The sequence below is a fragment of the Hylobates moloch genome, unplaced genomic scaffold (genome assembly GCF_009828535.3).
Source record: "Hylobates moloch isolate HMO894 unplaced genomic scaffold, HMol_V3 SCAFFOLD_6, whole genome shotgun sequence".
NCBI classification, from domain to species: Eukaryota; Metazoa; Chordata; class Mammalia; order Primates; family Hylobatidae; genus Hylobates; species Hylobates moloch.
Window position 1 is genome coordinate 127,215,546 of NW_026652281.1, and position 24,404 is coordinate 127,239,949.

The 24,404-nt window shown below is 54.2% G+C and overlaps 1 protein-coding gene across 2 annotated transcripts in view; it reads right to left on the minus strand.

The window, feature by feature from the left end:
• The window catches only part of PDGFRB (platelet derived growth factor receptor beta), a 41,858-nt gene that overhangs the window by 15,424 nt on the left and 2,030 nt on the right, over positions 1-24,404 (minus strand). The window contains exons 2-10 of one of the 2 annotated variants that reach the window (XM_032158342.2): positions 7,582-7,627; positions 6,145-6,468; positions 5,340-5,606; positions 4,467-4,594; positions 4,173-4,347; positions 3,402-3,594; positions 2,642-2,757; positions 1,211-1,334; positions 429-640 (exon numbers count right to left, since the gene is read on the minus strand). In XM_032158342.2, the coding sequence (XP_032014233.1) occupies positions 429-640; positions 1,211-1,334; positions 2,642-2,757; positions 3,402-3,594; positions 4,173-4,347; positions 4,467-4,594; positions 5,340-5,606; positions 6,145-6,468; positions 7,582-7,621 (1,579 nt within the window). In that variant the 5' untranslated portion in view covers positions 7,622-7,627. Of the gene's footprint in view, positions 1-428; positions 641-1,210; positions 1,335-2,641; positions 2,758-3,401; positions 3,595-4,172; positions 4,348-4,466; positions 4,595-5,339; positions 5,607-6,144; positions 6,469-7,581; positions 7,792-24,404 lie in introns of those variants that run through there. The other variant, XM_058440031.1, reaches the window with a different exon arrangement.

Below are 24,404 nucleotides of genomic sequence, written 5' to 3' on the forward strand. Positions count from 1 at the left end.
CACATGGACAGGCATAGTGCACACGTGTATGCTTATACACATACACTCTAGCTTTACAGGAGTGACTGGAGATTGGGCATTCTTCAGTAGACGATTTACATATCTACACACAGAGGATTTGCACCTATGTTCAAGGAACAGGCATGCTCATGTACATGGCTTACGACCTACATATAGTATATGTACACCACACTGAAGGATATTCATATCCATGGTTTATAGACTTCTGTTTGTACACGTGTGTACCCATATTGTGTATGCTGGAACGTGTTCCTATGCATGTACACAACAGGGTTTCACAATGCTCCTGTCTGCCCCTGGGCATGCTAACTCCTTTGGCCTGCTGTGGGTACATGGGCACAGTACCAATTAGGCAGGGTTAAGGTAGGGGTTGGGATCGTCAGGGGCCACCGAGGCTGGGGACTCACAGTGTGGCACCACGATGACCTCCTGCGTGTCCTGGCCCACAGCGTTGCGCAGCGTGCAGCGCACTGACAGTGGCCGATCCACGTGCTGCAGACGCAGTGTGCTCACCACCTCAAACTCCTGCTCCTCCTCCCAGTATGTCACGTTAGTCTCCAGCTGGCTCTCCTCTTCGGAACTGTTCCCCAGCAGCATGGGCGGCAGCTCCCGTGGACACCTGCCAGGAGAGCCGGTAGGGTTGGCTGCCAGCCCCTTCCCCTTGCAGACAGGGAAACTGAGGAGAAACTGGTGGAAGGAGGCAGGACGTGTCCAGTTCCTATGTCCCACTGCCTGTTTCCAAGCGGGCTCCTCCTATGCTCCCTCTACTGGTCAGCAGGGGGTGCTCCCACCCCAGAACTGACAATGCTGATTGCAAAATCCATTCTTATTTGACCCACGGGGTCACACAGTGTATGGAGTAGAGGCAGAACCTGCACTGAATCCTGCCTCTGTCCACTACATTAGAATCAGCCTGGCCAGGAGTGCAGAACTGATCTACAGGGTGGGTGAGATCTCTGGGGTTCAGACCCTGCACTTTGCTAGGCCAAACTGCCCAGGGGTAAAGGTAAGGAAAAGGGACCATTTAGGTCATACAGAGTAGGACCAAGGAGGTGGTGACTTGGCCTCCTAGGATGCAACTCCATGCCTGGAACAATATGCCAAGAAGAACAGGAGGGACTAGATAACCTTCACGAGCTTTTTCTAGCCAGCTGGGGACACTGGGAGACTGAGGCCTGGGTCTGCTCACCTTTTGAGGTCTCTGCAGGCAGACCAGATGATGTTCGGCTGGGGCATGCCCCGGCCACGACAGCGGACTGTCTGTTCACCGCTGTCAGGGTGGCTCTCACTTAGCTCCAGCACTCGGACAGGGACTGCATGGAGAGGGCACTGGGTCAGGAGGCAGGAGGGTCAGGACAGTTAACAGGACTGACCCCAGGACCTGGCCCCGAGTCTCTCTTGGGGGAGGAGGGCTGTAGACTGCAGGTGAACATTAAATACCAGGAATCAGTGTGAAAACCGATGGGTTCCCTTCTGGGTACTTCAAAGGGAACGCCTCAGCAGGGTGCTGGTCTGTCTTTAACACCTCTCTGAGACTTGCTAATCTTCCCTTTTAACAAAGGGAGGCTAGGCCTCAAGCTCAGAGTCCTGGACCACCAAGCTCATGAAGCCAGCATTTAATAGCATTGTTTGCTCTTCTCTGAATTTATTTTAGTGGTTGCTTTATATTTATGACATGTGATGCCGATTTTCCACCTACAATAGAGAGGTTACATTTTGTCTTTCAAAATAAATTTGTTTTTAGAAAGTCAATTGACAAAACATTAAGTCATTGTCATGTCATTCCTCTGCTCAAAACCCTGCCATGGCTCTTCATTTCAGTCATAGTAAAAGCCGAAGTCTGCATCAGGCCCACAAAGACCTATGCGATTTGCCCTTCTCCCAGCCCCCACTGCCCTATCCCCGTTCTGACTTCATCTCCCACCACTCTCCCCACCAGCCCTGTTCCAACCACACAAGCCTTTCAGCGATTGTTCTGGCCTTTGCACTGCCCGAGGTACCCTTTCCCCAAATATCCACTGAGCTAATGTCCTCACCTTCTTCAAGTCTTCATGCAAATGTCACTTCCTCAGCCCTGATCACTGTATCAAAAATGCAACTCTCACCATCACTCTGCACCCAGCACTCTCAACTTTCCCTACCCGGCCCCTGTTTTTCCTCTCCCGCAGTGTTAGTTACCTTCTAAGCTATGTAATTTGCTGGGGTTTTCCTCCCTACTGTTAGTGTTTGTCTTCCCCTACTCGGATGCAAGCTGCACAAAGGCAGGGAGGGAAGTTCAAGAACCTTGAACAGACAGGCATATGGTAGTTGCTCAATAAATACCTATTGAGTTAATAGTACAGTATAAGTGGAATGTGAGAAGGGAAAATCATGGCCTTGGTACCTAAGTGCCTGAAGTTTTGGAAACACCAATCTAGCCAGATGGCCTCCTTATACAGCTGGGGAAACTGAGGCCCAGAGGCCAGGTTCACACGGCAGTGGATCAGTGGCCTAGAATCCATCTCCTGAGTTCCAGGCTCCCTCTCCCACTCCTCCCATGGGTGGGTGGACAGTGCAGGAAGGGAGAGGGAATGGGGGCAGGGAGGGGAAGAAGGGACATGGGGAGGGACGTGCTCATCACCATTGATCTGTAGCTGGAAGGAGAGCTGGACCTCAGCGTCCTCATGGAAGGCCCGCATGGTGTAGTGGCCAGCCTCTGCCACCTTCACGCGAACCAGTGTCAGCTCTGACACATACCTGGGGAGCAGGAAAGGCAGCTGTCAGAGTCGGAAGGACTCTTACAGTTCTCCCCACCCTCCTGGTATAAACAGGAACAAGGCCCAGGGAGGGGATGGGCTTGCCAAGGTCATCTCGGCATTGGTAGCAGAGCCGGGACTCAAACCAGGTCTCGTAAATCCTCACCCATAGGCGGTTCCCCTAGGCCAAGAGGGAGGGTTGAGAAGAACTGTGGGTGGGGGTGGGGAGCGCTGAAGGAAAGTCCTATTTCTCTCCCCTTCAGAAAGGTGGACACTGCTCCATCCTAACCTATCACAGTCTCTGTCAGCCAGCAAATCTCCAGCCTCAGGGATACCACAGGCCATGAGTGGCCTGCCTGGCACCCTCTTCCCCAGTTTACTTCTTGGCTGCTACTGCTGGCCCCACCCATCACAAGGACAACTAAACATCTGGGTGATCATCTGACCGACGTCTGTTTCCTCCACTAGACTAGAAACTCTAGGAGGGATGAACTGTCAGCTCTGGTCGCTGCAGCATCCCCAGCACCTGGCACCTAATATGCTCTCAGAAAACTGGGCCTAGGTTTGTGGCTGAAAGCCGAGGGCTGCCTGGCGGCTGCAAAGAAAAATAACTTCAAGAATGGGGTGGGGGAGCGAGCTGCTCACCGGGTCTCCGACACGTTGCGTGTGGACAGGGCAATTTCGCCAGCGCTGGAGTCGCCCAGGGTGCGGTTGTCTTTGAACCACAGGACAGTGGGCGGTGGGTAGGCCTCGAACACTACCTGCAGTGTCCGGCTCCGATGCAGCTCAGCAAATTGTAGTGTGCCCACCTCTCCCAGGAGCCGCACGTAGCCGCTCTCTGCAAGGGGTGACCATCAGGGGCGGGGCCCTGGGGGCAGGGCACCAACTGAATCCCAAAGGAGGCCAGCCTGTGGGGTGGGGCTTCAGGCCTGGGGACCCTGCCGGCCATGGAGTTTCCGGAGCCGAGGTTGAAATTGGGCTGGGGACGGGGCCTGGAGAAGGGGCCCAAATTTGTGGCTAACGTGGATGTTGGGGCCGGCTCCCAGGTTGGGACCAGAGTTGTACTAACAGTTCTCTGTCCTGGGTCAGTATTGTGACTGATTCTGGGACTAGTGATAAGGTTGAACTAGTGATAAGGCTGAATTTGGGGATGGGGCTTCCTGGACCTGGGATGGCAGTTGGGTTTGGAAGTCAGGTTGAGGCTGGGGCGCTGGCTAGTCAAAAAGTCTAGGTTGAGATAGGGTTGGATTTGGGGCTGACACTGCATTTCAGTTTGGGTTTATCCTGGAATTGGGGTTTTGGTTGGCACAGAGGCTAGCTAGGGCTGCACTGGAGTGTGGCTGACTATACCCCGGGGCTGTGACAGGCGCTGGGTACAGCTCAGACTGGGGATTGGGCTGAGCCCAAGGCACGCACCAACCACAGTGATGTTGATGGCCTTTTCATCCTGATGGTCATTCACACTCTCCGTCACATTGCAGGTGTAGGTCCCTGAGTCTTCTAACTCGGCACTGGGGATGTGCAGGATGGAGCGGATGTGGTAAGGCATATCCAAGAGGAAGTCAGTCACCGGCTCCACCAGCCGCCCACTCTGCAGCAACAGGTTGGGCAGGCCCCCCAAATCAAGAGGGGCCGGGGAGAAATCAGTCTGCAAGCCAGATATCCACCTGTTCCTGCCCCTCCTTCGACCCCTGCCTGGCCCCACATTACTTCTTTGCGGGGGTATGTCCACTCGAAGTTGACCACCTCGTTCCCGATCACAATGCACATGAGGGTGATGTTCTCACCCTGGCGGACCACAGTCTGCACTGCATTCACAGAGACGTTGATGGATGACACTGGTGGAGAGAGATTGGCTTAGGTCTGGGGAAGTCACCACCAGCCACTAGCACTTCAGCTTGGGGAGAGGGTAGGGGGCTAGAGAGGGAAAGGATGACTAATGTAGAAGATTCATTCATTCAACAAATATTTACTGAATACCTACTACATGCCAAGTACTATTCTGGACACTGGAGCAACAGTAGTGAACAAAGTGGACAGAATCTCTGTTCTTATGGAGCTGACATTCTAGAAGGGATAACAGTCTGGAAATCAAAGTACCCTCTGGAGATCTATGTACAGGAGAAATGTATTGAGCACATACCATGTGCCAGGTACTCTCCATCTTTTATTTTGTTTAATCTTCACAATTGATCCTATGAGATAGGCAGCCATTGTTATCCCCACGTTACAAGAGGGGAAGCAGGCTCAGAGAGATTATGCGCTTTGTGTAAAGTCACTCAGACAGGAAATAGCAAAGCTGGGATTTCGACCCAGCTGGCTCTGAAGCTGGTGCCCTCACCGACCATGTAACACAGGCCAGCTCTGCCACTATCGAATTCTGCGACAGGAGACAAACCCCATCCTCTCTCTGCGCCTGGGTTTCCTCATCTGTAACATGGGGAAAACACTATCTCCCTTCGAAGGCTGTGGGGAGAATCCACTGGGAAGTGGAGTCGCACACTTTGTAAACTGTAAAGGGCTATTCCTCTGTGGTGGGTTATACTTGCCTCTGCTGAGCATCAGGCCAGAAAGGGGGCTCACCCTGGAGTCTGTAGACATAGTAGGCATCGGAATCCACCTCCCTGTCCCCAATGGTGGTTTTGCAGATGTAGCTTCTGTCCTCAAAGATACCAGAAAAGCCACGTTGGTAATCGTAGGGGACAGGCAATGCAATGTCCCCTTTCTTCTCGTGCAGTGTCACCACCAGCTGTGGGTCTGTTACTCGGCATGGAATGGTGATCTCAGTTATTTCCGTGAGAAAGATGAATAGTTCCTCGGCATCATTAGGGAGGAAGCCCATGGTGGGATCTGCCAGGAGTAGAGCAGTGAATGAGTCAGGGGAACTGGGTTTCTGGCCATCCCCTGAATTGCTGTGTGGCAAGTCATTTGCCGTCTCTGGCCCTCTGTCTCCCCATTACAGAATAGGGATGCTCCCAGAGGAGCATAAATCAGAGGTGAGAGCTGGTCCCTCTCAGCTCTAATGCTTGATATTGACAGTGCCAGGGTAAGAAAGAAGGCAAGTCACAAGTTGAAATCCAGCTGATATCTCGAGCTTGGAGAATGGGGAAGATGGGATGTGGGGTCAAGAGGGAGCAGATTGGAAGCAGCTGAGAATATAGAGTTCTTGGGAGGCAGGAATGGGGTGACTGGCAGGAAGCAGGCAGATCATCCAGACCAAGGAGTGGGGGCGAACACACTCCTGGACTGAGCCAGGCTGGTTCCACGATTGTCTGCTTTTCTAGGATGGCTGCATTTCACAACAAACTAAAGCACTCTCTGGACTTCCCCTGATGCCTCCAGTTGACAAGAGGAGTAAGGAGTGGTCACACAGGCTGGGGGCCCTTACCTGGCACAAAGATATAGAGCCGTTTCCGCTCATCGGGCTCCAGTCCACGGGAATCATTGTGGGTGCAAAAGTATTCTCCCGTGTCTAGCCCAGTGAGGTTGGTCAGTGTCAGCACGCTGGAGAAGGTGCCATCCTGGGCCTTGGCCATTTCCTGTGGGGGCTCCTGGGACATCCGTTCCCACACCACCGGAGCTGAACCCGAGCAGGTCAGAACGAAGGTGCTGGAGACATTGAGGACAAGCTCTGGCCCCGGGGGTGTGATGACCAGGCCCTGAGAGACGTGTGGTTCCAGCAGTAACAGGAGGGGCAGCAACAGCAGCTGGCCTTTGGGAAAGGAGGTATCAGACATCAGGGAACAGGGGCTTCAGCACCTCTCCCAAGGCTGAGGCAGCGAGGAGGCCATGTATGCACAGCCCTCAAGTCCTTGAGGAGCACAGCTCCTTTATCCGACAGACTGGGGCTCTCCAGCCATGGCTCTGAGGACTGCTTGCCCAGCTCCAGGGCCCCATGGATTCCTCCGGACTGCCTACGTCAGTCCCTTTAGACCCCAGCCTCTGAATCCTTCAGCAGTGCCGTGTGTAGGCAGTAGGCACCAGAAGGGGCCAGGAAATCCTCGGGAAGCAATTCCCTGGCCTCCAGTTCCTGCATTGCTTCCCAGGTCACTTTCTGAGCCTCTTCCCTACAGCTCCCTACCCCCTCCCCCGACTGCCCAGGTTCTGCCCAAGGCCCAGAGGTGGCTCTGGGTGGGAGAGAGATGGGAGGGAGGGGCTCAGGTAGCTCAGAGTGGGGGCAGAAAAGATGCTGAGGCCCCTTTGGGCTGGAGGGAACTGGGGTTGGGGGTGTGTGTGTGTCAAGTGATTGGTCCCCCTCCGTGATATCCCCTGGAGAAGGATTTTGCAGGCCACGCCCTCCATGCCCCTTGGTGATACAGATCAGGAGGGGAGGTGGGCAGTCAGGCAGCCAGTCCATCTTATGGCCAGCTGCTGGGCAGGCTGCTGGCTGGTCATTAATTGCTGGGTCAGCCGCTCAGCCCCTGCAGAGCTGAAGACATGTTAACGGGCAGGAGTGAGGGGTGGGTGTGCTGAGAAGCCCAGCAGGGACTTGGAAGCTCCCAGCCAATGAGGGGTCCAAGCCGGGTGCCACAGATCCACCAGACAGAGGACAGGAGGCCAGGGGTGTGTGCCAGAAGGTGGGATGGGGTCTGGAGGGCCAATCAAAGGATTTGAGCTGATGGTTCTGGACAAGCAGGGGCCCACTGACGCTTTCTGGGCTGAAGGGCTGGCAGCTGGAGGCCTCCACAGAGCCCACTGGAAATCCTGGAAACTAAAGCCGAAGAGCAGGGCAGTGTGCCTGCCACCAGCACACATCACCCCTGCCAGCTCCAGGGTTCCACTCCACAGCCCCCCGGGTCCCCTACCTTATCTCCCATCTACCTACCTTTAAGGGCCAGAGCTGGCATCGCACCCGGAAGCCGCATGGTGTCCTGCAGAGTTAAACAGGAGTCAGGGCCCAGGGCAGGTGGAGGCAGCGCCAGGGCCTATCTCACCACCTGGCTCCTGCAGAATGACCCCCAGCTTGGGCCACCCAGCCTTCATGTCCGAGAGGCTGAAGTCAAAAGCCACCATGTCCCAAGCCTGAAAGGGCACTCATGACCACAGGCTGTCTCCTCTCCATCCTGGACTTAGCCTTGGGGTCCTGGCCTTCGCTTTGGCTCTGCTTGTGACTCTCATGTGGCCTCGGCTGCGTCCCCAGCCTCTCTCCGGGTCTTAGTTTCCCCGCCTGTACAGTGAGGGAGGGGAAGTTGGGCTGGATGGTGTCCAGCAGCCTACCAGCTCTGACAGCCTGTCCTCCGGGTGACAGTTCCAATACCAGGCTGTTATCTGCCAGGACAAATATTTGGGAAAGTGTGATGAAAGGCATGGGAGGAGGAGGGGGGAGGCCAGAACCCAGAGAACTCCCGCAGCTCCACAAGCACAACAGGAAATGGAGGAGGCTGTGGGCTGTGGGAAGGCAAGCGGAGGAGCCGGGGCTGTGGAATGTGGGAGGTGGGCCTGGACACCTTTACTCAACCCAGAGCATACAGGGAGGCCCAGGGGACAGCGGCTAGAGGCTAAGCCCAGGAGAGGTCCCATCGAGCAGCCAGGCCTCACAGGTCCTTGGAGACCAGTGAAACCAGGCTCCCCACCCCCACCCCCAGGGTGCAGATGGGGAAACTGAGGCTCTGAGAAGGTGAGAAGTTTGCCCAACATTCCACAGCAGAGCCTGTCTGAGAGGGAGACAGAGAGAGAGAGACCTGGAATGATAGAAGTAAAAAGAGACAAAGACACAGAGACAGAGAGGAGGTGCCCAGAGAGACAGCACCAGAGGCACTAAGAGACAGAAGCAAGGACAAAGACAGAGACAGAAGCAAGGACAAAGACAGAGACAGAAGCAACGACAAAGACAGAGACAGACTGAATGGGGGTGGCCCTTGCTCTCCTCTATCTTGGAAGACACACCTCAGGTCCCAAGAGACCACCAGGAGACAGGTATGCCAAGAGTCTGCCTGCAGCATTGGCAGGAAGGAGGCCAGAGGACAGGGGTCGCAGAGCATGAGCTTTGGGAGGTGATGGCGTGATGAGGCAACAAGGAGCCCCCTCTGGCTGTGGGGCTGCCCAACCTGGCCTGCCTCTGAAGGCCATGCCCAGCTTGTCCCTACCTCCCCATCTCACCCCTTTTTGTTTTCAGTTTAGGGCTGCGGACCAGGTTCAGGCCCCAGCATGCCACCTCTTGTGCCATCGCTCTCCCTGTGGCCTAAGTCACCAGCTCTGGAAGCGGATGATGGTGAGTACCTCACATACCAGGGCTGCATTCACATGTCAGGGGTGGGACAGAGGCAAGGCTCCTCCCGCCTATGGACCCCCAGTCTTAGCTCTGCCCAACACCCCAAGAAACAGTCTAAGCAAATCAGCTCTTCTCCTCCCTCCTCCCTTTCAGACTGCCTGCCTGAAGGTCTCCTCGTTTCTTCCTCTCCCCTCTCTGAACTGCTCCTGACTCAAAGCCCAGCCCTTCTGATGCCCCCTCCAGCCTCTGCTCCCCACCATCCCTCTGCCCCAGCCCCTCCAGCTGGATGCCAGGCCTCCTTGGTCAGGAGGGAGCAGCGCCAAGGCGGAGCCAGCAGCCCCCACAGAGGCCCATCTGCCCCTCCGTCGGTGCCCCTCTGGCTGCCCCCTTCCTGCTAGAGATCTCAGCCAAAGAAAATCATTAGCAGAGGCTGGGGGAGGGGGTCACTTCAGCTTCCCTGCCCCTCCTCTCCCAGTCTCCCTGGCTGGCCACACTGTTTATTATTCTAAAGGAGGAATTTTGCCGGCTGGCCAGGAGAAGGGAGGTCACTGCAGCGGGGCTGGCCTGGCTCTGGAAGGCTGGGCTGGCCATGTGGGCTGGGCCCTCATGGCATTCAGCCCCCGACCCTGCTCCCATGTGGCACTCCATCCTCTCCCCTTCAGGCTCTCTCCTGCTGGGCCTGGGGCTGGGGGTGGCTCAGAGACTCTGAGCTGGGGGGATGCTTTTTGAATGGGCAGCAGAGGTCCAGAGAAGGACAGAAGCATGCCCCAGTCACACAGCAAAAAGGCAGATTCAAGCTGTGGGAGGAGGACAGGCAGGCAGTGTGGATGCCGTAGGGAGGGTGTAGGCACCCCCGGATCTTGGACTGGCTTCACTATGAATAGAGCAATCAGCTCCCCTCATAAGCGCCCTGGGACCCACTGTGAGACTGAGTGAGTCTCCGGCCTCTCTGGACTCTGCGTCCCCATCCATATAGAGAGGTTGGCAGGTGTCATCTCAAAGAGCTGTCCTTATGGTGAAGCTCTGCCTTTCTGACAGGCCAAAGAGAAGATTCTAGTCACCATGAATCTTACCAGGGTCTTTTGAGGAGGTGGGGGCTAGTAAGCAGGAGGGGGCTACATTCCTCAGGCTAGAGTCACATAAGAATCCACCAGCCATCTCACTCCACAAATGGAATTTCCATGACTATTCAGCCACAGACTTGCTGTGTGGGCTTTGACAAGTTGTTTCCCTCTCTGGGCCTCAGTTTCCCCATCTATACAATTAAGAGTTAGACAAGAGGCTGGGCACCGTGGCTCACGCCTGTAATCCCAGCACTTTGGGAGGCTGAGTCAGGTGGATCACGAGGTTGAGAGATCGAGACCAACCTGGCCAACACGGTGAAACCCCGTCTCTACCAAAAATACAAAAATTAGCTGGGCATGGTGGTGGGCGCCTGTAGTCCCAGCTACTCAGGAGGACGAGGCAGGAGAATCGCTTGAACCCGGGAGGCGGAGGTTGCAGTGAGTTGAGATAGTGCCACTACACTCCAGCCCGGTGACAGAGTGAGACTCTGTCTCAAAAAAAAAAAAAAAGAGTTAGACAACAGTGTTTCAACAGTGTTTCAGGGGACTTTCCGCTGGTGATGTGGAACCCCAGGAGGTGGCAAGGAAAGAGTGGTAGGGACAAGAGGCTGGAAGGCCACGGAGGCAGAGCAGGGCTTAGGGCACCCAGACATGACCTCCCAGGCCATCTTGGATGACTCCCTGACACCCCCCATTGTCCACCCAATGCGTTAGGCCTCTTTGTGCTTCCCAGAGGCTGCTCTGGTTCTAGCCAATCCCAGGGAGGCCCAGGCAGCTGACTTGGTGGTAGTGGGCTTGCCTGTGACAACTTCCCCTCTTTAGGAGGACTGTACTCTAGGGAAGGGCCACCTAGGACAACCTGGATGTCACAGTCAGAGAGCAGGCACTCCCCCCATCTGCTGTACTCTCCTGCCCAGGGAGGCCTCTAGAGCAGAGAGAGGGAGGGGACCCCTAGGTGTCCCCCTTTTGCCCATGAAGAGAGTGCTGTGTGCCAGGAACCCCTCCTGATTCCACCTATTCTGGCCAGGTTGTAGGCTCAGAGGCCCAAAGTGGAGACCATGCCCAGCTCCTCACGTGACTCAGGGGGACCCCTTAGGGGAGCAGAGTGAGGACCCTAAGCCCAGGGGAGCAGAGTGAGGACCCCAAGTCCAGGGGCACAGAGTGGAACCCCAAGTCCAGAGGAGAGGAGTGGGGGGCCCCAAGTCTAGGGGAGTGGAGTAAGGACCCCAAGTCCAGGGGAGCAGACTGGGAACCCCAAGTCAAAAGGAAGCAGAGTGGGGATCCCAAGTCCAAAGGAGCAGAGTAAGGACCCCAAGTCCAGGGGAGAGGAGTGGGTGCCCCAAGTCCAGGAGAGCAAGCATGCTTGGGGAGTCATTCTCAGAGCCCCAGACTTCCCTCCTCCCAGCACGTAAAATTCTCCACTCCTTTCCCACCGCCTTAATCTAAATAAATCCAGCCCATCTTGGCCACATCCGCCAGCAACAGCTTCCCTCCCTCAGGGTCCTGAGGCTCCCACGACACAGGCAGGCCAGGGAGGGGGCCCTGCATTGCTGCGGGGGTTGATGGGGGGAGCCTGCACATGGTCAGCACATACACACAGCACAGATGCACAGATGCCTGCCTACGCACTTCCTTGCACGCTCCTCTGAAACACATACGTATGCAACAGGCCATGTGGGTGCCAAGCCCTCATGCAGGCACTAAACATGTACACACCCACACAAAACACATGTGCGCAGCTCCCACTGTGCCCAGCACCCGTGGAGATGCACCCGTGTGCAACAGTTCACATGTGTATGGAGCACATACAACATGCACAGAACATGTGCACATAGAACCCCAAATTCACCTGAACACACAGCCATATGCATGAACAGACAAGCCAGAAAGCCCATGTTACTGCACCAGGAACCATTCTGAGCATTTGGCACGTATTGGCTCACTTGATCCTCCGTCAACTGTGTGAGGTAGATACAGTGATCATTTCCATTTTACAGTGGGGAAACTGAGGCAGAGAGCATTTAATAACTGGGCTAGGAACACAGAGCCAGAAGGGGTAGAGCAGAGATTAAAGTGAAGTGGTGTGACTCCGTGCTCTATGCCAGCAGCTCCACCACTTCTCTGACCAACGTGCATGTTTGGTTGGGTCTGGGGAGAAGGCAGTGGGGACTGATGAAAACAGATGGATTTGAGAGATACTTAGCTGAGAATCGACAGGACTGGGTGATTTAATATTGAGGGGTTGGAGAAGGAGGTATGCACCTCTGTATCTGGCTTGGAATGCTGGGAGGCAGAAGTGTATGTGTATGTGTGTGTGTGTGTGTGTGTGTGTGTGTGTACACGCGCACGTGCTGAGGGGACGATGCCATTTTCCAAGATGAGAATGAGGTCAAACAGCAGGAGTGAGAGCTGCGACTGAGCAGGTTTAGGATAGGGAGGGTCTGTGGGCACTGAGGGGACAGCGGGATGCTCAGTCTGGAGGCTGGGAACAGGCCGGGTAGAAACAGCAGTAAGATGAGAGAGAGAGGGCCGTGCTGCAGGGCGAGGGGGGTGCTGGGGGCAGGCAGTCTCAGGCCTGGGATGCTCTGAATAAACCAAATGCCTGAGGGAGGAGGAGGCCTGGCCATGGGGTTATGGGGTCAGAGTCTTGGAATGTCAGCACGCCAGAGCCCTCAGGGATCATCTATCTGATCTAACTGCCTTCCTGTGCTCCATTGTGCTCGTGGGGAAACTGAGGCTTAGGGAAGGAAAGCAAGAGGGCCCACTGTTTTGGCCTAGACAAGATGGGCTCGGGTGGTCAGTGGGGCTGAAGCTCACCTGCCTGCGCAGCTCCCCACCTCCAGCCCCTGCTAAGATGTGAGGCTGGTGGCTCAAGGCCCCAAGCTTCAGGCTATAGCTGCCCCTGCCCTCTCCACAGCACACCTCTATCCTGCCACACATTGACCTGTGTTTCAAAGTCACTTTCTCTGCACGGGCCCAGCCAGGCAGGGATTGGCGGCTGAGACTCAGAGGAGGTAATTTGCTAAGTTGTTGGGAGAAGTGAGCCACAGACTCCAGGCTCCTGACCCAGTCCAGTCTTCTGTCCTCCGTACTGGGGCACTTTACAGGCCTGGGACAGACTTTGGAGCGGGGTTGGGGTGGGAAGTAAGAAGACCTGGCTCTAGTCCCGGCTGTGACACCCACTTATAGGATAGTGGTCCCCCCTATCTGCAGGGAATACATTCCAAGGCCCCGGTAGATGCCTGAAACTTTGGATAAAACCAAACTCCATACATACTATGTTCTTATCTCTACAAATACATACCTATTATGAAGTTTTATTTATAAATAAGGCACAGTAAGAGATGAACAACAATAATAAAATACAACAATGATAAAAATATACTGTAATAAAAGTCATGTGACTGTGTTCTCTCTCTTAAAATATCTTACTGTATCGTATCACTCTTCTTCTTGTGAAGACGTGGAATGACACGGTGCCTACGTGATAAGGAGGAAGTGAGGTGATGGCGTAGGCATTGTGAAGTAGCGTTAGGCTACTACTGACCTCCAGACATTATCAGAAGGATCAGGTCATCTGCTCCAAGTGATCCTGGACCACGGAGCCATGATGGTGTTGATGGCTGGATGTCAGGAGTGGACTTCGTTGATGACTAACAGGAGGGTAGCGTATATGGACAAAGGGATGATTCACTCCTGGGCGGGACAGACAGGACAGTGCAAGATTTCATCACACTACTTGGAACAGCACAAAATTTAAAGCTTGTAAGTTGTTTATTTCTGGAATTTTCCATTTAATGTTTTTGGACCACAGTTGATCTGGGGTAACTGAAACTTCAGAAAGTGAAACTGCAGCTAAGGGTGACTACTATACAGTCCTGACCCTCTCTGAGCCTCAGTTTCCTTATCTGTGCAAAAGGGTGGGCAAGACTGTCTTGAGAGCACTTTCAGGGCTGACATGCTGTGGCCCTCAGGCTCCACTCTGGGAAGGCAGCTGTGCTTAGCTGGAATGCTGGGCTTGGGGTGGGGGTGCTGGGGAGGGACCCATGTCATGACTCAGCTCAGAGAAGGCTGCCAGTTCCAGGCCTGGGAGTCTGTGGGGGCAAGAGGCATCTGGAGCCAGGGATGGAGTCCTCCCGCCAGCAGCTAAAGAGTAGGAAAGGGACAGCAGCACAGCCTGGGTCTGGCGGCGAGTCTGCCCCATGTGGCTGTCCCCAAGCAGGCTGAGATGTGGGTGTGATCGGATCATGTGGTCAGGGAGCCCCATCCTGGGAGCCAGAGAAAAGAGCAGGATCGGAGGGTGAGGAGACAGTTACAGGTGGAGGGGAGAAACTGGGGAAGTGGCCGAGGCTCCCACCCGCCCCCTTCAATCCTATGCTCGCTCCACTTCCAGTTGTTAGAGAAGGCTCAGTGCTCCACCCCTGCACCATGAACCTCCCCACCAGCCTCGGGATCACTCTAAGGGCTACAGAAAGAGCGCAGCCTGGCACAGGCCACTCAGTGTTGGAGCCATTCTCTGTGCCACGCTGCTTCTAGGCCCGGGGTCCTCTTTATGTTTCCAGGTGTCTGCAAAGTCCCCTGAACAAAGCAGCAGAAATCGACTAAGATGGGGCCTGGTGTGTGCTCCCACTGCTCTGGAAGTCCAAACTGGACGGAAGAACGGCGCTGGTTCCCTGGAAGGCTGCTCAGCCCCCTGCACCCACCCATCCAGCACAGGCTCGGCCACCTCTGGCTGTCCCACCACCAATCTCCTCACCTCCAATCTGTCCCCTCCACCTGTTCTCACACCCCAGCCAGAGGGACCTTTCTGAAATACCTATGTGACCTCTCCAGCCCTCCTCTGCTCTCCATGCCCCTCAGGCAAAGGCTGGCTTATCTGCCCAGCCTTTCAGAATCTTCTGGCCCTGGCCCTGACAGCTCCCTCACAACTGAGGGAGGAAGGCGGCTGCCCCTCCAGCTCCCCAGGGCCCAAGCCAGGCCCTCACACTCGTCACTCACTGCGTGCTCCTCTCCCCATGAGGCCTCCCCAGGGAACACAATGGAAAGAAATGACCTATTTTCTGGAAGTCCAAAATAAGATGAAACATCTGTCTGGAACGGAGCCAGGCTGATAAAGAATGGGCTGATCTCCCCAGCCCAAGCCCCACTCTCCTGCAGCAAACACCCCCTCACCCGTCAGAGTGCGTGTGCTTGGGGGTGGGGGCAGCGATGCGGCTGGCCACTTGGAACGGTGCGTGGGAAAGCGCTCAGTGTGTGCCTCACGGCTGCTGGGGGCCCAAGGGAGGGGGCCTGGGTCCCCAGGAAGGCTGGGAAGCAGCCTGAGAAGGAGGTCAGTGAGGGAGGGAGGCCTGCTGCACACCCCTGCCCACCGGCTGCAGAGCAAGCACTTCCTGCCTCCTGCAGTGCCTTGAGGGTTACACCCAGGGCCCGGTGGATTCCTGGCCCAGAGTCCCCCCACCAACCTCGGCCCCATCTGGGCCTCCAACAGCCTTAAAAATAACAATAATAATAACAGCTACCTCTGATTTAGTACAGTTGACCCTTGAACTACACAGGTTTGAACTGTGCAGGTCCACTAACACGTGAATGTTTCACACATGTGAAACATCCACATCCTTCCCACCCTTCCACCTCCTCCACCTCTTCCGCCTCTGCCACCCCTGAGAGCAAGGCCAACCCTTCCTCTTCCTCCTCCTTCCCAGTCTACTTAACGTGCAGACGAGGGTGAAGTCTTTTTCAGTGATCTACTTCCTTAATGAATATTGAATGTATTTTCTCTTCCTTGTGATTTTCTTTCATCTAGCTTACTTTATTATAAGAACGTAGTATACAATATACATAACAGACAAAATACGTGTTAATTGGCTTTACATTATCAGTAAGGCCCACAGTAGGCTGGCTATTAGCAGTTAAGTTTTTGGGGAGTCAAAAGCTATACATGAATTTTCGACTTAGCGGTTGGTGGCTGTCCCTAGCCTCCTCATTGTTCGAGGGTCTGCTGTACTTATCACCCACTATCTATGCTAAGCTCCTTATATAAATGATCTCACCGAGTCCTCAGAACAATCCCATGACATCAGTACTGCTTCCTCATTTTACAGATGTGGAAACTGAGGCACAGAGTGTTTACATTGTTTGCCCAACAGCTTGCCCGTGGTGGCTCCAGTGTTTAATCCTGGGGAGACAGGCTCCAGAGCACACAGCCCAGTGCCCATGAGACAGCCCCTCTGTGGCAGGAGGCAAAGATGAGGAGCCCTGCAAAAAGGACAGCCCCGTACCTGGCACAGAACAAGCTCAAATAAAAAAAAAAAAAAGTTAATTAGCCGGGCATGGTGGCAGGCGCTTGTAATCCCAGCTACTCGGGAGGCTGAGGCAGGAGAATTGCTTGAACCCAAGATCGCGCCACTGCACTCCAGCCTGGGCAACAAGAGTGAAACTCCATCTCAAAAAAATAAATTAAAAAATAAAGCCGTCAGCCTCATCTTTTCGCCTTCTTTGTCCCAACTTCTCCTTTCACTCCTTCACGCTGTCTTTTGAGCTGGGTAAAGCTGAAGCTGACACTTTGAGTGGGAAACAGTCCATTTTTCACAGAGCCCTACAATCTTAGTACATTCCCCCTATTCACATCTCCCCCACCTTCTCTGCAATTGCACACCTCCCATGACAGGGCTCTCACCACCTCACCTGTGGCCCATTTCATTCTTAGCCAGCTTAGACTCTTCAGAGGGCAGACTATTGAGAATTGTTAATTATGCTGAGTACAGTTTATCTCACTGTATTCTCTGCTTATTGGTCCTGCTTCTATCCACCAACCACCCTCTCCCCAAACACAGGACATCTTTCTAGTTATTGTTCTGATCCCCCCCAATCTGGAAACAAACAGAAGCCCCTACTAATGTAGAGCCAGGCACTCTGCTAAATGAGATGATCTGGAGATTTTGTTTCATCCTCACCACCACCCTGTGAGGGGGGGGTACACTCATTATTCCCATTTTACAGAGGAGAATACTGAGTCTCAGAGACTTTTGGTAACTTTCCCAAGGACACACAATAAGTAAGATGCAAAGGAACTGGAATGCAAACTCAGGCCGGCCTGACTCCAAAGCCTATATTCTTTCTTTTTTTAGATACAGGGTCTCACTCTGTTGCCCAGGCTGGAGTACAGTGGTGTGGTGGCATGATCATAGCTCACAGCTCACTATAGCCTCAAACTCCTGGGCTCAAGTGATCCTCCCGCCTCAGCCTCCTGAGTAGCTGGGACTACAGGTGCGCATCACCACAACTGCCAAAACCTGAATTCTTGCCCGTCATGCCAGACTGCCTGTCTCCTGACCAGCAACAGTTCTGTCCATCTGTCCACAGAGAAACGTTCTCCCTCTAATGGCGTCCATATGGAATCCAGGATCTCAGCGATGAGAAGATCCTCAGGGATCTGGGTCCCACCTCTGCTCTGACTGAGAGGCAGTGTATGCGGGGGGCCTGCCCCGGGTCACCAATAATTTTAAAGTCGAGCTAGGGATAGAACTCAGGACTAGGGATAGAACTCCACAACTTCGCTGCAGAGGCTGAGGGTGGGCACACAAGGCTGAGAGAGGGTCTTTGCTTAGGAAAGCCAGGGTCTGGCAGGGGCAGTGCTCCTGTAAGACAGAGCATCCAGGCAATCAGCCCAGGTGTGTGGCTGGCTCTGTCACAGGCCTGCTGTGCTCAGGGTCCAGGCCTGCCCCTGTGGGGGCCCCAGCATCCCCTTCCACTGTTTGCAGAGGGCCAGGGCCTCTGTAGCTGCAGAGTTCCAGGCCTCCACCATCCTGCGGCTGCCCTCCCCGCCCCCACCCCCCAGAGCCTCATCTCCGGCCGGTGCCATGGCAACACAGAGTGCCAGGCCCTGGCAGCCAAAGGAGCCCCTGAGAGGGGTCCCAGGCTGAGACTGAGGAGGGGGGTGCGGCAGGCGCAGACAAGCAAACCTTCTGTTCCCCGGGCTGCTGCCAGCCCGGAGCAGCCATGGGCCGGGGTGGGGGCCGCAAATAGAATGGGTTCTCAGAGCCAAGTGGGCAGGGGACAGGCAGGCCTTGGGCCATTCACACTGACCCACCAGCACACAGCCTTCCCCCACAGACCCAGAGCCTGCAAACAGGGAAGGGGTAGCTAGCTAATGAGTAAACCCTTCACTTATCAGTGCCAATTACCGAACATTGAGATTCCCCTCAGAGCCCTCCTGGGCGACAGAGCAGGAGGGCAGAGAACCCCCGTGTTTCACTGACCCTCTCACTGTCTCAGCATCGTCCTTCCACCCCTGTCTTTGGTCATTCACTTAACCTCCCCTCTGTGCCTCAGTTTTCGCATCTGTAGATTGGGGCTCATCACTGGGTTGTCAGGGCTATTGAAGGAGTTAACACAAGCAAAATGCTTAGAACAGGGCCTGGCACACAGCCCTCTGCTAAGTTGGTGGCCACATTATTATTATTCATTCACTCGAGGGAAAAGAAGTCACTCACTCACTCGGCCTTGCGCGCACAGCCAAGACTCCACGGGACTAGGCTTCTCAGCAAAGGGATGCATGTGATAAATGAGACAGTGCAAGAAGGCCTCTCCCAAAAAAGGCTCCTCAGGAAGAGGTAGCTGCTGATTATTGGTACAATCAGTAGCAACAGCCCTTTTCAGTGTCCTGAGGCTCAGTGAGGAGTGTCTCATCCTAGCACACTCAGGGATTCAGTGGCCAACCTAAGGCCAGACCCGTCTAATAACCTTGAGTCCACTGTCTGTCAATTACTTCTTTCCTGAACCTTTGTCTTAGTCCTTTAATATGACTTCCCACAAATCAGGATACCTACCTAACAACGATCTGGACTCTCTCCAAGTTCCTAATATGAGATTAGGCCTACAGTAGGTGCTCAATAAATGCTTACACGACATGAGAGATTAAATGGCTCCGTAGGGTCAGCTCTTCAGTCCTGGGCCCTCAGCTGCCTCCTAATAACACAGGATTCACTAGGCTAGGGAACTGGCATGGGTAGGCAATGGTGACTCTTTCCTTCCAGGGAGGTGATGGAGATGAGCTGGTGAGGGCAGAACAGACATATGGCACTCTGAAGCCAACAGGCTGCGCCTGATGCCATCCAGGGCAGGGAGCCCCGCCAGGCTGGGAGCAGTGGTTCCAGCTGGAAGCCACTTATTCCTGGGTCCAAGCCCTAGTTCTCTGAGTTTAACTTATCCGAGACTCAATTCCCTGGGAAATGGCATGGGAGACCTCCTTTTCCATTTCTGGGAGGGCCAGAGATGATGACGTACAGCACTTGGCACATCATAGGTGCCCAGTAAATGGTAATTAATAAGAGTATATGATTACTCCAGTGAGGAGAGGGGGTATGGCTTCCTGGGGGAGGTGGCCTTGAGCTAGGCCTCCAGGGTTTCTTGAGTTTTTTGGCAGATGATGCCAGGGAAATGTATTGCCAGGGCTCTGTGAGAGACGGCAAGGCATCTGGGAGAAATGGCAGGGAGAGATCTGTTGGGCTACAAACTGGGGCTCTTCAGCAAACAGGTAGATGATGCTCGGCCAGGGAAGGAGGCAGCAGGAGGCCAGGGAAGGAGGCAGGGAGACTTCAGGAAAGGTCTGCGGTGCTGTGTGAGGATTTGCTCTGGACCACCAACTTTTCAAGGCGTTGATAGTGATGGCGGGTAGTAGCTGCTGGCTGGGCAGGGCAGTGCTGTAACTCCAGGCACTGTGGGGAGGGGGCCTCCATGCAGGAGGATGACACCAGCAGGCTGGCATTTAGTGGGAGGCTGTGGATTAGGATGGGGACAGTGGAGGCTGCAAGGCCAGTGTTGGGGATGAAGCCGTCCCAAACTCAGCCTGAACTCCCTGGCAAGACAAGCTACATAATTTGTGGGGCAAGCACAAAATGGAAATGCAGGGCTCTTTGTTAAAAATTATTAACAATTTCAAGATGATGACTGCAGAGCAGTCATCATAGGCCCTTCTAAGCATGGGGCCCTCAGGAGGATGAGTGCTCATGAAGCCATCTCTATGCCCTGGACTAAAGGGGAGGCCATCTGTCTGTCTCCATCGATTTATCCATCCATCCATCCATCCATCCATCCACCCACCCACCAATCCATTTATGCATCTCTACATGCATTTATTTATCTAGTGACTATTTCACTATCCATTCAGCAGACAGGCCCTGGGTTGGACACTGATAAGGACACAAATGCAGGTGAGATGGGAGCCACCCACAGTCCACCAGGTCAAACCTGCACCTTTACCTTCAATGCTCTGGGCCAGGAGGGGCCAGGGCTTCTGTGACATGTTTAGAAAGCTGAGCCTTGCCCCTTTAGGGCTAACTGGAAACCCTGCCCCACCCTATAACCACTGAGGCTCAGCCTCAGAAGTGGAGACGCTGGTGGTGTCACTGCCCTTGGGTTTCCACTTCTCAGAAGGGAAGGTAACAGAGCAGCAGCAATGAGGATGTGGTAAAACAGTCACAAGAAGCATGGTAGGAACTCTCAGGGGCTAAGGGCAGAGCTGGAAGGACCTCTGGGGGTCACTAAGCTTCTCCCTTGGCTTCTCCCCACTTTATTATAAGAGGAAACTATGATTAGAATGAAGAAGTGGCATGGCCAAAGGCTGGGGGGTCCAGCAAACCACCCAGGAAGATTCCCATTTCTTGCTGGGACGGCTTTGCTCCTTTTCAGCCCATAGCCCAGACAGACCTGGAGGCTGAGCCCTGAACCACAGAGGTGGAGCTGGGTCTCTCCAGGCCTTCAGAGAGATGCTAAAGACCCAGCACCTGTGGTGGAACAAAGGCGAGCCCAGGTCCCAGGCTCAGTGTCATCACCAATGATCTGTATAGACCTTAGGTGCCACCCTTCCCCTCTCTGGACCTTAGTTCCCATCCCTACAATAAAGCAGTTGAATCAGGTGACCCCCAAAAGTCCTTTTCATCTCTGACATTCAGGAACTTTCAGACCCCCTGACCCTCCCAAGGGACAGCCCTCTCCATCACAGGGCGGAGAAGCTGGTACCTCTGGCAGATAAAAGGTTTTGGGCACCTGAGACATCAAATAGCCCTGATCTGAACTGAGGAGAGGAGGGGATTTTAATGTGGTTAAAGCAATACACTTTGATTTTCAGCCTCCTGCACCAGGCTGGGGGTGGGCTACCCCAGGAAGCATCTGGTGGATGTAGGGGTAGGGGGCGGGGGCAGGGTGGGCTCTGGGGCCAAGGCTTGGAGGTTCAGGAAGACTTTATCCTGAGGATCTGGGCCTGAGGGCTCAGGAGGGATGTGAGGTGGGCTTCCACACTGGAAGCAACAAGTATGCGAATTTCACACCCACTCCACCGGAGGTAGGTCCCTGTGTCCATTCCTCCCCTCCCCTCCGGATCCCATCACTCATCTGGGCCAAAGCCTTGCTTCCTCTTGAAATTAGAGCATATGAGGTTCGAAAACTCAGCACTGGAAGAGACCTAAAGGGTTACAGCATCCACACACAGCCCCTAGTGGGCCTACCTCCCCGACCCTCCCTGCTCAGTATCCCAGGAAAATGGGCATGTGGGGACTGTGGGAGCCCTCTGAGCTCCTCAAGAAACTGAGCATGTTAAGGGGCCACGCTAATTGTCAGAAAGTTCCTCCTTGTTATTGCAGGTTAAAGTTTTCCATTAGTGGTCATCGATCCTGACCTCTTTCTGTAATGTGTAGAGAAAGGGTAAGAAAAAAACCCTTTCATTGTGAAGTTAAATATGCATGATCCCTGAGTACACAGCAAGGCTTGTGCAGCTGCCAATCTGGGCTGGCATGGCTTGGAATCCTGAAATTGTTTTAGGGCTGGAAGAAAGCTTTACCATCATCTGGGTCAACCTCCTTGTTTGACTGATGGGAAAACTGAGGCCCCAGGAGGAAACGACTTGTGCACAGTCCCATAGGGTTCTAGGGTCTGATGACTACCTCTGGAATGCTGAGGGCCCCCACAGCTGAGGCACATTCTCAGGGTTTACACTGGATCCCCAGGGGCATCCCAGGCCCCATCCAGCCTCTCATCAAGGGGATCTGGAGTCAGAAACACCCAGGTGCAAAACCCAGCTCCGCAACTTCCGAGCTGTGGGACTTTAGGCAACTGACTCCGCGCACTTTCTCACCTGTAAAATGGGGAGAGTTTAGCCGGGTGCGGTGGCTCATACCTGTAATCCCAGCACTTTGGGAGTCTGAGGCAGGCGGATCACTTGAGGTCAGGTAGTTCGAGACCAGCCTGGCCAACGCATTGAAACCCCATCTCTACTAAAAATATAAAAATTAGCTGGGCATGGTGGCGCACGTGCCTGTAATCCCAGCTACTTGGGAGGCTGAGGCAGGAGAATCACTTGAGCTTGGGAAGTGGAGGTTGCAGTGAGCCAAGATCATACCATTGCACTCTAGCCTGGGCAACAGAGTGAGACTCCATCTCAAAAAAAAAAAGGTGGGGAGAGTTTATATATCTAATTTTGAGGTTGCTGTGATGGTTTTATTTATTTTTTATTTATTTATTTTTTTGGGGACAGAGTCTTGCCCTGTCGCTCAGGCTCACTGCAATCTCCGCCTCCTGGGCTCAAGCAATTCTAGTGCCTCAGCCTCCTGAGTAGCTGGGATACAGGTGGGCGCCACCACGTCCGGCTAATTTTTGTATTTTTAGTAGAGACAGGGTTTCACCATGTTGGCCAGGCTGGTCTCAAACTCCTGAGAGTGATCCACCTGCCTTGGCCTCCCAAAGTGCTGGGATTACAAGTGTGAGCCACCGTGCCCAGCCTCGATGCTTAAATTAATCCAGTAAATATTTATTAAGAATGTCCTGAATGCCCAGCATGTTCCAAGCGCTGAGGAATACAGCAGCAACTTCGAGGTAACAGATGTAAAGCACAATTGAAGTAGACACAGAAAGTGCTAAGAACGAGTTGGTTCCTGTTATATCATCATGCTCACACTGCTTCCCAGCTGAGGTGCTACAAGCCCCGACCCTGGGAAGGCGCTCAACACCCCTTCCCTTCCCTCCTAACGCTCTGGGTCAGAAGACAGGGGGCACCAAAAAAAGATTCCCATTCTAAGAACCCACTGCCCACTGGGTTCTGAGTCAAATGCAAGAAATGGGTGGGCATTTCAGAAGACCTTTTCATCCCTTTCTCCCTTCCCACTGCATTCAGCAGCAGCCTATTCTGAGCCAATGCCCAGAGCACCCTCCTTTAGCCTAGAAGGCAGCTGGTCTCAGAGTCAGACTGTGGCCAGTGCCTGGAGGATGGACACGGATCTTTGGAACATACATGGTGTCCAGGTCCCTTCCATGGGCAGAGCCTTTTGCAGGTTGCAGATTAATTTCATAGCCAGGTGTTCCAATGCAGGAGGCCGGGAGAGCAGTGGTTCTCTCAGCCAGTGGCCAGAGGTCCAGCTGTGAAGTGCAGGAACTGTGGTAAGCACCTTGCCAATGCTGTTGTCTCATGGAGCCCACACACCGTCCTGCTGCTCACAGAGAAGGAGATTGAGGCCCAGAGAGGCAAGGTGCTGCCCCGGGGTCACACAGTCAGCCAGAAACTGACTCGGGGTCAATGCATAGTCATCTGATGCCCAAGCCTGGTGCTGGTTACCCACAGCGCTCACTGCCTCCCAGCTGCAGAAGGAGCCCAGAGATGGGATGTGGGGGGTCTGAGGTTGGCCACACGGTGGATTTAAATCGAGCCAGGGCAAGCACTGGGTCTCCGGACTCTGGATCCACGGTGCTTTCCACTGCCTGCCCCACATCTGTGGGCAATCATAAGTCCCAGCTCTTCTTCCCACAGAGGAGGGGGGCTGCTGATAACTGCTGTCTGGGAGGAGGGTGCTGACCAGATGGTCTCTTTCCTCTCTCAAGACCAAGCCAGGGCCCGGGCAGACCTTGGAGCAGTCAGACCTGAGGCTGCACTTTCTGCTGGGGAAGGTGCTGAAGCCAGGAGCAGGCTCTGCAGGAGGATGGAGATTCTTCCCTCTGACTAGGAGCTTCCTGGGGAGCACGAGGTAAGCCTTTAGAGTCAGGCAGACTTCAGCCTAAACACCACCTCAACTCACCGTATGGCCCTGAGAAAGTCACTTAGCCTCTCCAGACCTCAGCTTCCTCATCTACAAAAAGTAGGTAATAACATTGATTTCAAAAACTTGCCATGAGGACTCCAAGGTGTGTGAAGTACCAGGCTCTATGCTTGCATGAGGTAGGTGTTCAGGGACTGTATGTCCCTGAAGGCTGTGGATTCAGCGTCTCCTGCTTGGAGACAGGGGAGGACTGCATGACTTCAGAACTTGTCACTAGAGGCCTCTGTGCAATCAGGAGGTCACAGAGGGAAGCAGAGATACTCCTCCCTGCTTGCAATAGAGAAATGCCGTC